The sequence below is a fragment of the Orbicella faveolata genome, unplaced genomic scaffold, assembly GCF_042242905.1.
Source record: "Orbicella faveolata isolate gen_17 unplaced genomic scaffold, um_ofav_v1 contig_34, whole genome shotgun sequence".
In the NCBI taxonomy this organism is placed as follows: domain Eukaryota; kingdom Metazoa; phylum Cnidaria; class Anthozoa; order Scleractinia; family Merulinidae; genus Orbicella; species Orbicella faveolata.
In genome coordinates this window covers 2,268,056-2,282,891 of record NW_028301563.1, presented here as the reverse complement: position 1 = coordinate 2,282,891, position 14,836 = coordinate 2,268,056, and the positions used below count along the sequence as shown (strand labels likewise).

The window sequence follows — 14,836 nt, the reverse complement described above, 5'->3', positions numbered from 1 at the left end:
TTGAGTGTCGTAAAACCAAAACCAAACCAATTTCATATCGGTTAGACGACTCAGTCAATCTCACACCGTGGTAAAAACAAACCCAAAACCAAAGTAGTTGTCTAATTACTTTCGACACTCGATTGAAAATTGTTCTAAAGAGCCATTGCGCTTTACTTTTGACGTGCTATTGGAAACCGCTCTTTTTTGGTTATTAATGGTTAGCTGTCCAACATTACTTTCGTTTAAATTTCAGGAGCACCATGTCCTACTGCTGAGCCCTTAGACTTTGACAATGCACAGGGAAACATTTGTAAGGAACTTCAAGAAAACCCTTGGCGTCAGATAAAATGTGGGCCCTTTAAAACTTATTATTCATGGCAGTTTAAAAAATGTTCCAATTGGTGCGACTTATTTGCCCGTTGTTTCAATGAAAGCGGAACCGCTCGTTGGGCTCGGCAATGTTCAGCCATGTTCCGCCAGTCGTTTCCATCCCAGATAGCTGCCTCAGGCGATGACGCTTCTTCGTCAGTTATGGATACTTTTCATGTTCATCCTTGCTGGCCTTTCAGGAGAAATGACTATGCTGTCAGAGTATCACGTTGCAACTGCAGCGAAGATGACAATGAAACTGGTAAGTAGACATTAGCCGTTACAGCAGTCTTAGCTTATTTACTATTTACTCGGAGAACTGATTCGTCAACGCTTTGTGTAAATGGTAAAAAAAAATTCCTGCTGATAAGTTACGTTCCGAAGGGCGACTTTCCATTTTCTGAAATATCCCAAATTTACCGAAAGAGCCTGAGACGAGTTCGACCCGATCATGACTCCAAGATGGCCGTGAAGAATTGCAAATGGTAAGCGCATTTTCCACTTGGATATTTCGGTTGGAAATTTTGGACTTACTTTCAAGGCTTTCCCTTATTTTGGCAATTTTCCGGTCGGTGGAGCCAAAATTGTCTTACCGTTTACATTCTGACCGAAAATTCCAGATTTTTTAGGTAAATATTAAACGATCTTACTCTCAGAAACCTTCCATTCATTGCCCCTTTTTACAAACAAGAAAGAAATTCTTACCCTTTTGGGCAAGGGCGTGAGATTCTACTCTAAGCTCTTCTTAGACTGGTACGTTTATGTAGTGGGAATGTAGTGTACTACATGTGTTTATGTAACGCACGTTGCCATGGAAAAGTCAGATCACACGACCAAATCAGCAGTTGACACATGTTTCTGAGAAAATTAAATTTCAACGACTATAGCCTGAATGTTGCTCAAGTTAAAAAGTTTGAAATCAGTTCATGGCTGCCCAATATAGCGTAATGGTCTAAAAGAGACTGGGCAGTCACAGTAGAGTGATTACATCATATTTATTTATTTATTTATTTGTTTGTTTGTTTGTTTGTTAAATTTTTGCCTTTGAGAAACAGATTTTTGCTCAAAGCGCAATAATGACAGATTCTCAAAATGCAAGCACGCTAGTGGGACAAAAGACTTGTTGCCAATAGTGATACCCGAGTCCAAACTGCAAAAGAACTTGACTCAATATCTTCAGAACTACCTAAACAGTATACAGGGATGTAAGAAGGCAAACCTAAATTCAGCAACTAAGAAGAAGAAGAAAAACAAAACTTCCTTCAAAGTACGCGAAAGAGTTTGCTCACGAAATTCATCAGATATCAAAAATGTCGTTTTCAAGGTTACAGAATGTTCCTGCGAACCGCGTCGGACAACTGAACGTAAGTTACTTTTCATTTTACTGTTTTGGGGTAGATATCAGTGCCATACATGCCATTACCGAAGTGATACAAAGTCACTTACCTACATGTAGTTCTTAGGCCTCAGTAATTAGCCTTGCTCAATCAGTTTCAAGTCTCAATTCGTAGTCTTAGCAAAAAAGTGTCCGTTCGTTTCGTGTACGTCACCGAAATGAATTGACCGTGATCACCTGGAAGACAGCGGTACAGGAACTAGGCAACGAGGTCATATTGTTGTCTAGTTCCTGTACGGCTTTCTTCCAGGCCTTTATTTTCAATTTATTTCGGTTGCATATCCGAGACGAACGGTCCGGAACAGGCCACACTTTTCGCTTCTGACCACGTGACTCGAAAACGATTGACCGAGGCGAAATATATCGGGCCTAGGAACTAGACAAGTCATGTTACTGGTATATCGTTGTAGGGTCGACCCTAGCTTGAAGATGGCTTGACGTAACCAGTAGTTTACTCATAGTCCATAAACTATCTATTTGATTTTTGCAGCACCAAGTATTACACGCGAAACAGATTCTCCCATCCAGGACACGGTGAGAATTTACATTTCTAATGTTTAAGAAATTATGTCGTTTTCAAAGTAGCAAAAAACCCTTGACGAGCTTTCCACATTATACATTTTTAATACTAACTTCTAGGCTTAAGATGATGGCAAACCACCTTCTCCCCCCAGAGAACGGTGCGAATTTTATCTCCTTAGTCAAGGGAAGCAAAACAATAGAAATGGAATTCCCACGATGGACAGTAAAATGAGAGCTTTCTTTTCACTCGTGTCTAATAATAATAATTTCATTCTTGTTGCAGACGGATAACTTTGGCACTTCATTGTACATTATAGGCTTTGGACAGGAAGACGCCCCACAGGTAGTCCGATCGTAAGGAGTAGAACATTCATAGACTTAAATCTCAATTGCTTTCCTTCCCCTCAATCCAAAGCCTGGGCCGGCCGGGGTGTGGGTGTTGTCCAAGACTACGCTATATGTTGCAAGTCTCCGTTACATCGCGGTTGTTTGGATGTCATGAAGTAATTATACCACGAGATATATTGTTATCATCTCGTATTCCTCACTTTATGGAATACATTCTCAGAAGTACTATAAACACTCTTAGTTCATCATTTGAATATTAGTATTTTTCTACTTATTCAACTTCCAACCCTTTGTACATTAATCAACTGATGATGACAGTTGGTTCTGTCGAAACATGTCTTTGAAACTTAGAGGTTTTGTCGTTTTCTTTAAATTCTTGACTTGCCTGCTATTATTAAGACCCATTGGTTAAGTATTATCTCAGTTACGGAGTACAGGTAAAGAGGAAAATGGGGGCCGGGGGGAGTGAAACAAAACCAATTTTTCTTTTGGTATTTGCAAGTTTCCGGCCTGTTACCTCCTGCACGTTGTAGGTAAAAACGAAAGTGAAGTATTTTTAAGTTACTAAATTAACCTTCTTATCTTAACCTCAATACAGCGCGCAGTGTCCGCGCTGAACGCCACCATAGAGGAGTTCAGAACCATATCAAACAATGTTAATCGACCGGACAATGCAGGCGAGGGAAATAAAGATGACATATGTTTCGCCATGGGTGCTTTCGAGGACTTTTTTATCAGGTTCGCGGAAGAAAAACTCAATGACACAAGTCCTAAATTCACATACCAGAGCAACCAACTTGGTAAGTCAATTTTTTGGTTCGTGTGGGAATTTTTGTTGAAGGACGTGAGAATTTCCACCAGGTGTTTCAAGTTGAAGTTATAATACTGTTCCACGCAAATTCAAGTTGCCAGGGTCAAAAGGGGGGACGCAGGGGGCGTGAGGGAGGGAGGGAGGGAGGGAGGGAGAGAGAGAGGGAGGGGAAAAGGAGGGAGAGGAGGAGGAAGAGGAGGAGGAAGAGGAGGAGGAAGAGGAGGAGGGGGCAGGAAAGTCATTCTTGACGTTTATTAATGCACGTTTGACGCCACTCCGTAGCCTCTGGGTCAGGCCTCCATGTTCTTCGAGAGTATTTGACTATCACGTTGCCTTTTGCCTTGCAGATTTTCGCGTTCAACGCATTTTAATGCACCAGGACAATGAGAGTGAGTTTCTTCTCAATGGAACTAAAGGAAATTACATCAAGATCCCATCGAGAAACTTACAGCACGGTTGGTATAGAACATTGAACATTTTCCATTATTAAGGACATATAAAAGCTCCTCTTCAAAGTGTAAGGACTGGAGACTGGAATATTGAACGTCAATCCTCACAACGGATGATATTTTTGTGACATTTACTGTACACATTTTCCTGAAACTGAGCATACCATGTTCGACTTTTCCTTTTTAAAAAAGGCGTATTTTACTTGAATTAAGTCAAGCAATCAATTCTACAATCGAATTATCTGCAACGAATTATGAGTTTTACAACTGAAGTTCGAAAAAAAACATTGCTATCCTTTCAAAGACACGTTGCTGTTCTTCCTTCCCTACCCAATACCATGTTGAAACTCAGGAGAAATTGCAGGTACTAGTTTTCAACATTGTATGTTGGGTAGGGGGCGGGACTTGGCAGATGACTGAGTTGTATTCGCGTCTGGCGTGTGTGCAAAGGCGCCAAAATGCAAATTTGTCCCAAGACTTTTGTCCATGATTGAACCTATATCTTACAGTCTAAAATGTCATGAAATACCTACATGTATTCATAGCATATTCTGAATATTGAAAGAGATGCATAGAAATCAGCAACGACAATTAATATTTAAAACTAAAGATTGAAATGGTTAATGCTTGGTTGCTTTGTTCTTGCTCTTTTGTTAGGCTCTGTGGTGCTTGGTGTCACGTACAACAACATCCATGAACTGCTTACATCAAACCATTCAGCTGGCAGCAATAAAACAAACCAGACTAGGTGTGTATACAGCTAGACTAACGGGGATGGGAAAAAGGAGGTGGGGGGAGGGGTCGGGAGGTTACAAACCTTCAAAGTCCCTGGTCTTAATAGGATCGGGTTCAGAAGTCTCCCTTCCCTGATCGTAAAGGAGCTGAATTGTTCAGTGTAAGTCAATTAACGCGTCCCGCTTTTATTCGTTTGATTGGCTCTTTCAGGTGGCTCAATACCATAATAATGTCAGCCGTAATATACCCTTGGCCAGGAGTATTACTGGAGAACGTCACGTTAGTTTTCGAGAGCATTAAGGTAGAAAAAGTGTGTTTGTTCATCATTGTGTTGTATCATCTGATACGTATTCATAAGCTGTCTTCAGATTTTTAATATTTACGCCTATTCAGACATTTGGGCCTGCAAAGCATTGTAATTCTGAGAAGACCATTAAAAAAGCCCTTCAGAATCAAAATAAGCTGATGGTTGATGTTAAGAATTTTATGTAGTTTGTATTGTGATCGTCCTCAATTTACCTCGCCTTTATATTCTTTCCTAAAGATTTGATTAACTGGTCTTCTACCAGTTTTCATTTCTGTTGGTTTAATTCTTCAGCTACCGTCAAAGTGCATATCGTTGATATTTTCAGACTAGCTGACTTACACTTTATTAATTTTTTGTTAGTTTTTATTTTTCCTTCCATTTATTTGATCGTATTTTTTTTCTCCGCAAAAAGAACTTCAGCTGCGCAAAATGCACAAATAAGAATTTCATCAACGTGTTTGTTTTTAGGCGGCGGGAAAAAATAGAGAATGTGTGTTTTGGAACTTCTCAGAGGAAAAGTAAGTAACTGATTCCACTCAGTCTCCATTTATACACAATCCTAACTGTGTTTAGCCTCACAGATACAAGCATTTTCATTCCTCCGCCTTGGAAAGAAATGGGAACCCCCTCCTCCCTCTTCCTTGGAAATTTCAAAGTTTTTTTGCTTTAATAGATAACCCGGTGCTTGCTCTACAAAATAAGATGTTTTTTGTGTTGCTTTTAGCGTTTTATGACGTAATTTGAGGTAATAACATCCACCATTTTGGATTTCAGGGTTTTCTCACAAGGATAAAAGTTACGTAAATTGATGAAAATAAAACTCAAAGTGATCACAGAACATAAAAAAAGTACTAATTCGGCAATGCTACTCAAAAATGAAAAAGCAAAACAAAACAAAAACAAAAACAAAAACAAAACAAAAGAAAATTAAATCTGGTAAAACAGACGCAATTTGGCTTGACAGCTTCAAAGTTAATAATGGTGTCAAATGACGTTCATATAAAGCAAATTACCACGAGGGATGAACGAGTAACTACTGAAAGGCTGGGCATCAAAGAGAAGATCTCCTTGTGATATCCACCCTGCTTCTCTCCCCCTCCCCCGCTTTTTATCCTCCAGGAATAAATAAAACACCCCGGGAAAGAGGGGGGATGCTGGTTAGTGCCGCACAAGTCAAGTCAAACAAGTCTATTTAATATGGTCATATTTGATATAACGTCAACTTGTAAAAATGCTGTGTTCGATCTGTACAATCAAAGTTTAAGAAATAAGAATTAGCACATATAATCGTGGTAATCTAGAAATATAGTCGAAATTTTCCAGTTTGAAAGTGAAAGTGTTAACACTTTTTTCTTTAGTCCCGAGGGCTGGTCAGGGCGAGGATGCCAAACGAGGATAATAAACAGCTCCCTAACAGAATGTCTTTGTAATCACTTGACACACTTTGCTGTCCTCATGGATTATGCCGACAGCGGCGACAGCGGCGACAGTGGGGTAAGCTTCATTTCTTTTTGAGAAATTGAAAGTGAGCGTGATGTGGTCTGTCCTTCATGAAAAGTGCATAATTAGGGCTATGAAAACTGACAATTTGAGAGTTAAAGAACGTTAAAAAGCTCCCAGCTCGAATTTTTTGGATTGTACTAAGGAAAGTCTACGATGGTTTTCCTCGCCAAGTATGACGTGACAAATCCACGGAGGTCACTCGTAAATAATAAAAAAGAATCAGTTGTGATTACTGAAAAAAATTCACGCATTTAAACATTTGGTTTGTTGCAAAAAGCTGTCAGTAGCTAGGCACTACAAAACAGTCACACTACAGGGAAATGTTTCCCTGACAGTTGTTTTGAATTGGTATTACATCATTGGATCCCGTTTTATGAAAGGTGAACGTCTGGCTCCGCTAGCCCCTATGGTTATTCCAGGCAGCTAGTACTCAAATTTTTACTTTTAATATTTTCATTGAAATTGTGATTTAGTTCGTCTTTTCAAATTTGATTAAAATGTACACTTCATGAATAGAATTCTAATTAACTTTTAGGGCTCAACCAAGCCACCGACAGAAGACGACAAAATCCTGACCGTTCTCACACGTGTAGGAATGTCCTTATCTCTAACAGGAGTTGTTCTCACTGTAATCAGCTATCTCCTGCTCACGTACGTAGTCTTTATACTTTCTACTTTAGTCTCCGTCCACCTTACGCCGGACCAATTTCAAATTCCAAAACGCAGCTTTATTTCTACGGTTAGGCCTACCGTCCACACTAATCCGTTATGAAAACGGCGCTTTTCGAAAACGCTATTCAAACCGGAGGAATTTGAAAATGCCGGCTTTGCGCTCTGGTGTGGACGGAAAACATTTTGGAAGGGGAGCATGTGATTCCTCTAGCCTGCTCAATTTTTTCTCAGTTGATGGGTTTTCAGATTTCTCCGGTGAAGTGTGGACAGGGCAATGATAAAAGGCGCAGTGACCTAACTCCAGGCGCGGAGCTCATGATAAAGTATCGCGGGGTTCCTTGTGTTTTGTTCTTGAACAAGAAACCTCACGTTCAAAGTCCTTCTTTCTCTCTGGTGTGCTAAGAACAATACATGCAATATAGCTACCGGTGAGGCCACTATTCAAAATCTCCACCATGGTCTTGGCACCTTGAAGCCACAAACTTATACGGGAACAAAATATTCATCTGTCTAATTTTCTTGATTTCCGTCTTTCTTAAGGTGAATTGCTTATTTGCCTCATTTGTTTGTCTGTTTTTTTTTGTTTTTTTTTTTCAATTTATCTACCTGGGATCTGGCAGTGACCGGCACACACCTCTGTCCCACATCCGGGTGAGCCTCGCCACTGCTATTGGAGCAGGACATGTCATCTTCCTTGCCGGAATTGATGCTGCAGAAAACAAGGTGAGAACAGCTAGTTATTCAAAATTACCGTGAATTTTGTCTTTTGCCTTTTTGAACTACTCTTACCTGTCATTCTGTTGTGCAGGATGCCTGTGTTGCCGTGGCAGCCCTTCTGCAGTATTTTCTGATGGCAGCTTTCTGCTGGATGTTCGTCGAAGGAATCTACCTTTACTTGTTTGTTGTCAAGGTCTACAACATCGTGGACAAAATGCGGGTATATCAAGCGATTTCCTGGGGTAAGGGCAATCAGCAAAACACTGTGCCTTATTATAAGTGATTTCCAGCAGCTCCTGTGATAACAGGCAATAGCAGCCACTGTTTTGTTCACTATCCGGTCTAATGGATGAACATTGTCAAGGGAAAACAGTGTAGGAGCAATGAAAGTACACATTAAGCAGGTGCAACAGAAGTGCACCCTTCTATAGGACAACAAATTAAAGGTTCCCAATACATGGGCCTAAAAGATGGTTAATTAGGAAGAAAATCAATGTACACAGTTTTAAACCCACCAATAATAACAAAAGAGAGTTTTAGTACAAGGTACATGGCATCAACTAGAATTGCCCAGGACAGAATTAGTTTGGTCAATCAATCAATCAATCAATCAATCAATCAATCAATCAATGAATCTATCAATCTATCAATCTATCAATCAATCAATTTTTATGTACACTATTTACAGAATTTTAAAATTTATATCAGTATTACAAAATAAATATGAGAAACGAAACAAATATTACATACCGTAAATCCTCGAATTAGCGCCTGGGACGCTTATTTCAAACTTAGAAGAAAATGAAGGGGGAGGGCGCTAATTCGAGGATTTACGGTATAGTTATGGAGAAAATAACAAAAAATGTGTGGTAACCCGAGTGGCCTTGGCTTTCCAGCTGGTTACCACCATGTTAAAGTAGATGCGGAGAGCAAAACTACATTACTGAAAATACATTACTGAAAATACATTACTGAAAATACATTACTGAAAATACATTGCTGAAAATACATTACTGAAAATACATTACGGAAATACATTACGGAAATACAAGAAATACACCTGCTATTATTAATTATAGGTGCATATTAAGTATTTATGAGGTGCTGCTTACAATGCTTTTTAAAGGAATTATATCGTAAGTTTTTTAAATTAAGAGGTCTGAGAGGTCTGTTTCAAAACTCCGCACTAAGTTAGAACTAACTATAGCCCAGATTTCTTGTTTTACATTATCTGCGGTTTCAGGTCAAAGTCTTGAAATCACATCACGATTAAAGAAATGAAACTGAAGCATATTAAAAAATATATTTTTGTTCTTATTTTAGGACTTCCTGCCGTTATCGTAGCCTTATCGTTGGGCATTGCTGCAGGAAAAGATGGAATCCAGAGTTTCGTCGGCGATAAGTAGTAAGAACTTCTTGATTTTTCTTTTTTGATTCAGATAGGGGGAAGGAGGGATTAATTAGTTCCCCAAGGACTTACGCCCCAGAGGAATTTGAAAACAGAGGTTTAATTTCATTCTCAGGAAAACGCATCAAATGCATGTTTTCCGTCCACCCTATGCCGGAGGAATTCAAAAACGCAACAATAACCGGTTATTTTGGATTTGGGTTTGAGGAAAAATCGAGCAGAGAAATCACATTGTTATCGTAAAGCCATCGTTTTCGAAAAGCTCCGTGTTCAAAATGTGTTCCGTCCTCTCTAACACGCAAAGCCGGCGTTTTCAAATTCTTCCGGTTTGCAGAGCGTTTTCGCCGGAAAAGCTCCGTTTTCGTAATGGATTAGTGTGGACGGTAGACAGCAACCGTAGAAGTAAAGTTCCGTTTTCAAATTTATTCGCCGTTTTATGAACGGGGCCATAAATGTTAAGCACATATAAGAAATTTCCAGGAAATTTCTTTTGACAATTAAAACTACATCGTTTTCGTCCTTTAGATCACCCTTGTTTTTGCGTTTCTCTTCAGTCCTTCATTGTAATGTTTATCAATAACGTTTTTCTTATCTTATCTCTAAGCTGTTGGTTATCTTCCACTAACAATCTGATCTGGATATTTATCGCATTTGTTGGGCTCGTCGAACTTGTAAGTGAACGAAGATTTAATTCTCTGGAATCTGAATTTAGAGTCTCAAATACTTTCCATCTATCCATGCAAAGATCTCAGTATGTGACTGTCGTTAGATCCGAGATAGCTTTAGCCATCTCGTACCGAACGCGCGCTCTTCGAATACTTGTTTTATTAAAAAGCGGAAAAAACAAAAATTCGTAATAGTGATAAGCAAGTTAAGATACAAAGATCTTCTGTGAAGTGGGTTAAGAGCCATCTCAAACTTTAAAAATGTTTGTAAAACTTTACAAAAAGTTGTGTCCTATTGAGATACAATTCCACAATTCAAAATAGGGCTCACTGAGTACGTCTACGTTTTATTGGAGTATTAGCACTTAACGCTATGGTTAAAAGCAAATTCTACATACGAGCCAAGTGGCCCACCAGGCCGGAGCTTATCCCGGTTTCCGTATTTCTTCTCCCCCCCCCCCCCCCCCCCCCCCGCATGGGATGCTAGTCCATCGCAGGGTTACCCTCAACATTAAATTCGCTGGTACTCATTTATACGCCTGGGTGGAGAGAGGCACTGTGAGAGTAAAGTGTCTTGCCCAAGAAGACAACGCAATGTCCCGGCCAGGGCTTCAACCAAGACCGCTTGATCCGGAGTCGAGCGCTCTAACCATGAGGCCACCGCGCCTCCACATGTTAAGCGAGTTTTAACTGGTTATACTGTTCCTTTTGTTAACCTGTTGTATATAACAAAGATGAGCACCATTGGACTTTCTCATAATACCATTATTGTAGCGTATCTCATAAAAAGTAAAGTGTCGGTTTTGGAAAGAGCTGAAAACTGTTGTTAACCACCATGGTCTGTCTGTGATAGGGTTAAATCTTCCTTTATTATACACTTGGTTGTTGGGAGCCTTAAAAGGCCTTGGAGACTAATACAAATCGTTACCATCTTAGAGAGTTAAAAGGATAACACCAGTCCAAAACATTAGTGAAAAAATAAATTTTTGTAAAATGGCATTGAGATTATTTGCTCCCATTTTTTGAAGCTTAACACCTTTATCCTGGTGCGAGTTATCAAGGAGATGATGACAATGCAACACGCCAAGGAAAACCAGTCTGAGCAGATCAGGTGCGATTTCGAAGCCAACTCCTCTATAGAGCAGATCAAATAGACGGATTGGGCTAACGCGTTTTTATCCTTGTTGCCACCCAATTCAGATCATGTGATGATTCATTTGAGAGTACAAGTGTTCAGTTTGTCACGTGTAACTGAGTGCACGAGGGCATGTGCAAACAGAACAATTGTAACCTCCAAAATGAATCATCACATGATCTGAATTGGGTGAAAACAAGCTAGGATGTTAACACGTTAGCCGAATCCGTGTATTCGCCATTTCCACATTCCCCCATAATACACCTCCCAAAATTTTGCATAAGCATTGTTTTCAGTTTCTCTTGGGACGACTGTAATACCCAGAAGAAATGGGAAACAAAGGTTATCCAGAATTTTGGGGGGTAACAGGGTGTATTATGAGGGATGTGGAAATGGCGAAATAATTGAGACAAACCGTAAGAGACATGACGAGAATTGGAAACATGATGACCTACTTTCATTCAGTTCATGGGTACCTACTCAAAATTTCACGAGAGTGGACATGTAGGCTCGATTTGCGCCGCTCTCTCGCCGTGTCTGGTCTACGTTCCTCCCCGAGAGGAGCGCGGGCTCCTTTCTCGAATAGCGGCAGGAGCCATAATCGGGGACGGAGACCGTAAGCGCGCGCCATTTCAAGTATTGGGGTTGTCCCCATGATATGGGACAATAATTCTATTTGTAGAACAAATTGCGCCATCACCTGCGGCACACGCGCGCGCATGCTGCGAGGATTTTTACGGATGTCGCGCGGGGGAAAAGGCGTCCGAAATTCCCGAAATGTTTCATGTTTTTGCCCCACAACTCAACGCGTTTACGTCTGTTGGAGTTTTGCTTAAGTATTTTCGTAGTAAGCTGCTCCAGTTTGAGTGAAGTAAGACAGTGTCGAATTTAGGTATGTTCCGCTGTAATCTTATATATATCGCTGACCAAGTTGTGTTCCGACTGATGCTTCTTTTACATGAGCTGTACATTACTCCACTTTAAATTTTACATATGTTGAAGATTAACAGCTTTTCCATTACACAGCAAAAAACTAGCTGGATATATGTAGATATAGCACAGCTTCAGGACTTCATAGTTTCATAGCTCCTCTTGCCACACGCTTGCGAGGAATTTGTCAGTCTATCGCGACCGAAAAGTAAAACAAAATAATTGCTAGTTTGAGTTTCGCTTGAATTGTAAGCAACGCTTGATGTTTCATCGAGGCTTAATAACTTTACATCCGTAGATACTGCTCAGTTTTATTCGTGTAAAAATTCAGTAAATTCTCTGTTGTCGATGAATGAGAGCGCCCGCCGATGCGTGTTTTGTACAGTCAGTAAACATGACAAATTGTACTTCCGCCGCACTTTCGTGTGAAAGCGTACATCGAACTCAAACAATAACTCTATAGTTTTTAAATATGTTTAAGATTGATAAATGTTTGAGAACATATTAAAAGCTAAGCTGAAAATATGTGAATAAAGCAGAAACAATCAGCAAAGTTACGATGACGCTTTCTTTAATCAACTTGGAATAACGATTTCGATTTTGTTGATCGAGTTATCAAAACTCCTTGTCTATTTTCATTTTCGCAGTGTAAAACTTCACTATGCTTATGTTGAAGAAACACACATGTTGTTAGTAGCCTTTTTTACATTCGTGAAATTTGTTGCAGCATCTCAGCACAAAAGATAACGAAAGAAATCTTTGTCAAGATTTGTTGACAATTGAAGACACCAACTCGGACTTGAAAGTGCACGAGCTGCACTATGCAAATGAGCTAATTGTACGCGTCAGACTTTCCTTTCAAAAACCTTTGCAAACTCACCAAACAAGCAGAGATAATAAGAAACCATCAAAACAGGTTTTGGTTATGATTAAACATTCTCTGAGAAACTCACAAATTAACTTGATACCAGAGTAGAGAGTTTTCTTGCTATATTCTTAAGCATACGCGTGAGCTTACAACTAGCGTGAGCAGATCTTGTTATTCATTCCCAGCGCGAGATTGAAGTCTTGTTTTTCGACCCTGAAAAACCCACCTTTTCCGTTAGCTCAGAGCATTAAACTACATATAAGCGCCCTGGTTCGTATTCCCTGCCTTATTCCCTGCCATCGCTGTGAAAAATACGCAAGAGAATCTCTCAACTCTCACCATTTGATCACGCAACGTGACAACATCCACGCGAGAGCCCCTGACATGTGCGTGAATACGCGCGGATATATGACGTCAGGATGGCGCAATTTGTTCCAAAAATAGAAAAATTGTCCCATATCATAGGTGCGCGCGAATCCCGAGACTTACGGTCTCCGTCCCCGATTATGGCTCCTGATAGCGGCTGATAATCGAGCCTAGTAGATATGTCACTGAGAAGAATCTTTGACACGAGTAGATCACAAGAAGAAAAGGACGTGTTATTATTTAGAGCGACAAAATAATCATTTGCCAGAAAAATGTCGATCTTCCTTAGAAATTGCCAATACTACTTTAGCTGCCTACTACTTCCTTATGCTGACTACTTAGACAAAAAGACAAAAAAAAGCAAACTTCTTGAAATAAGAAGCTGTACTGATCGAGATATTTTTCAGTTGTTCTCAATAAGTATATAATTCTTTCTGTGGTTTTCTTGCAGACTTGGCATCAAAGCATTCGTGGTGTTGGTTCCCTTGTTGGGTGTCACGTGGCTGTTTGGTTTTCTGTCGCCATTACACGTCGCTTTCACCTACATATTTGTAATCCTGAACTCCACTCAGGTACAGTGCTTTACAAGACAGTGTAAAATTGTATTTAATCTCGATAATTGTTTTGGTTAACATTATCTTTATATTTCAATAATTTCACAGGGATTCTTCATTTTCGTTTTTCATTGCCTGAGAAATAACGATGTAAGTAAGTAGATAAATGTTTGAAGGGGGCTTTAAAACTTGTATAGAATCTCCCTCATCGACAACAGGCATTGTCAAACAGCTGGGTTCGGTGTGACAGCAATGAAGACAATATATAATCAACTCGCCAAAGGTACTTTAACAACCCCCCCCCCCCCTGCCCACCCTCCTCACAAATGCTTCCGGAATACAGGACAATATGGGTGCTTACCATTTACAGAAACCATCCGGTTGGAAATTTCAGGCAAAAACATTAAACAGTTGAATGCCACGTTGCGAGAGAAGGAATCGCTATAAAGTATATCCACATCAGTTAGAGAGACTTAAAAGAGCAGAAAAATAGCATTACCTCAAATCACAGCCCATATTTGCAGAAGCTTCCCAAACGGAATGGCGCGAACCATTTGATTTTCCAACTGGAATTTCCGGTTTTCCCATGTAAATGGTACGTACCCTATATAATTGATTAGCCAAAGGTGGATTAAGAAACTCTCCCTCCTCAAAATGCTCTCAGAATACAGGACATAAGATCTCAAAAAGCCTGACAGTTTTTTTGTTTTCCGGGGGAGTTGATCCCTCACCCATAACGTATCGTGCCAAGCCAAATGCTAAGAACCCTTGTTCCTGATTTTCCTAGATCAGTCCATAGCCGCTGTTTAATTGACGTATCACCAAAATAAGAAACGCGTTAATTAATTTTCTTTTTCTTCGGGGTTTTGTAGATCCGGGAGCGCTTCAAAAGAAGATTCCGAAGGATGAAATTGCATTCTGACAACCGAACAACACCAACCGGAGAGAGCTGTGATGTAGCTTCCTCGAGCTGCCGGAATGATTCGTGAGGACTGCCAACGCCAAAATAATAAGAATAATTGAGATAGCATTGCAGTAACAGTTTTTTTAGTTTCGTTTTTCAGCAAGGAGATATTCAAGGGGATTGCCTTTGTTTTCA

General features: G+C 40.0%; 1 protein-coding gene across 2 annotated transcripts; it reads left to right on the top strand.

The window, feature by feature from the left end:
• Positions 1-3,217: 3,217 nt before the first annotated feature.
• Positions 3,218-14,777, top strand: LOC149104285 (adhesion G protein-coupled receptor L4-like). 2 transcript variants are annotated; one of them, XM_089272001.1, is made up of 15 exons: positions 3,218-3,417; positions 3,776-3,883; positions 4,535-4,625; positions 4,823-4,913; positions 5,388-5,437; positions 6,278-6,413; positions 6,958-7,073; positions 7,715-7,817; positions 7,903-8,053; positions 9,135-9,216; positions 9,824-9,890; positions 10,913-10,995; positions 13,635-13,755; positions 13,846-13,887; positions 14,610-14,777. In XM_089272001.1, exons 1-15 carry the CDS (start codon positions 3,327-3,329, stop codon positions 14,724-14,726), a joined length of 1,449 nt encoding a protein of 482 aa, XP_089128127.1. In that variant the 5' UTR covers positions 3,218-3,326; the 3' UTR covers positions 14,727-14,777. The 2 variants fall into 2 exon arrangements, with proteins under 2 accessions (XP_089128127.1, XP_089128128.1); XM_089272002.1 differs by lacking the exons at positions 13,846-13,887; positions 14,610-14,777 and having other exon boundaries at positions 13,635-13,834.
• The last annotated feature ends 59 nt before the right edge of the window (positions 14,778-14,836 follow it).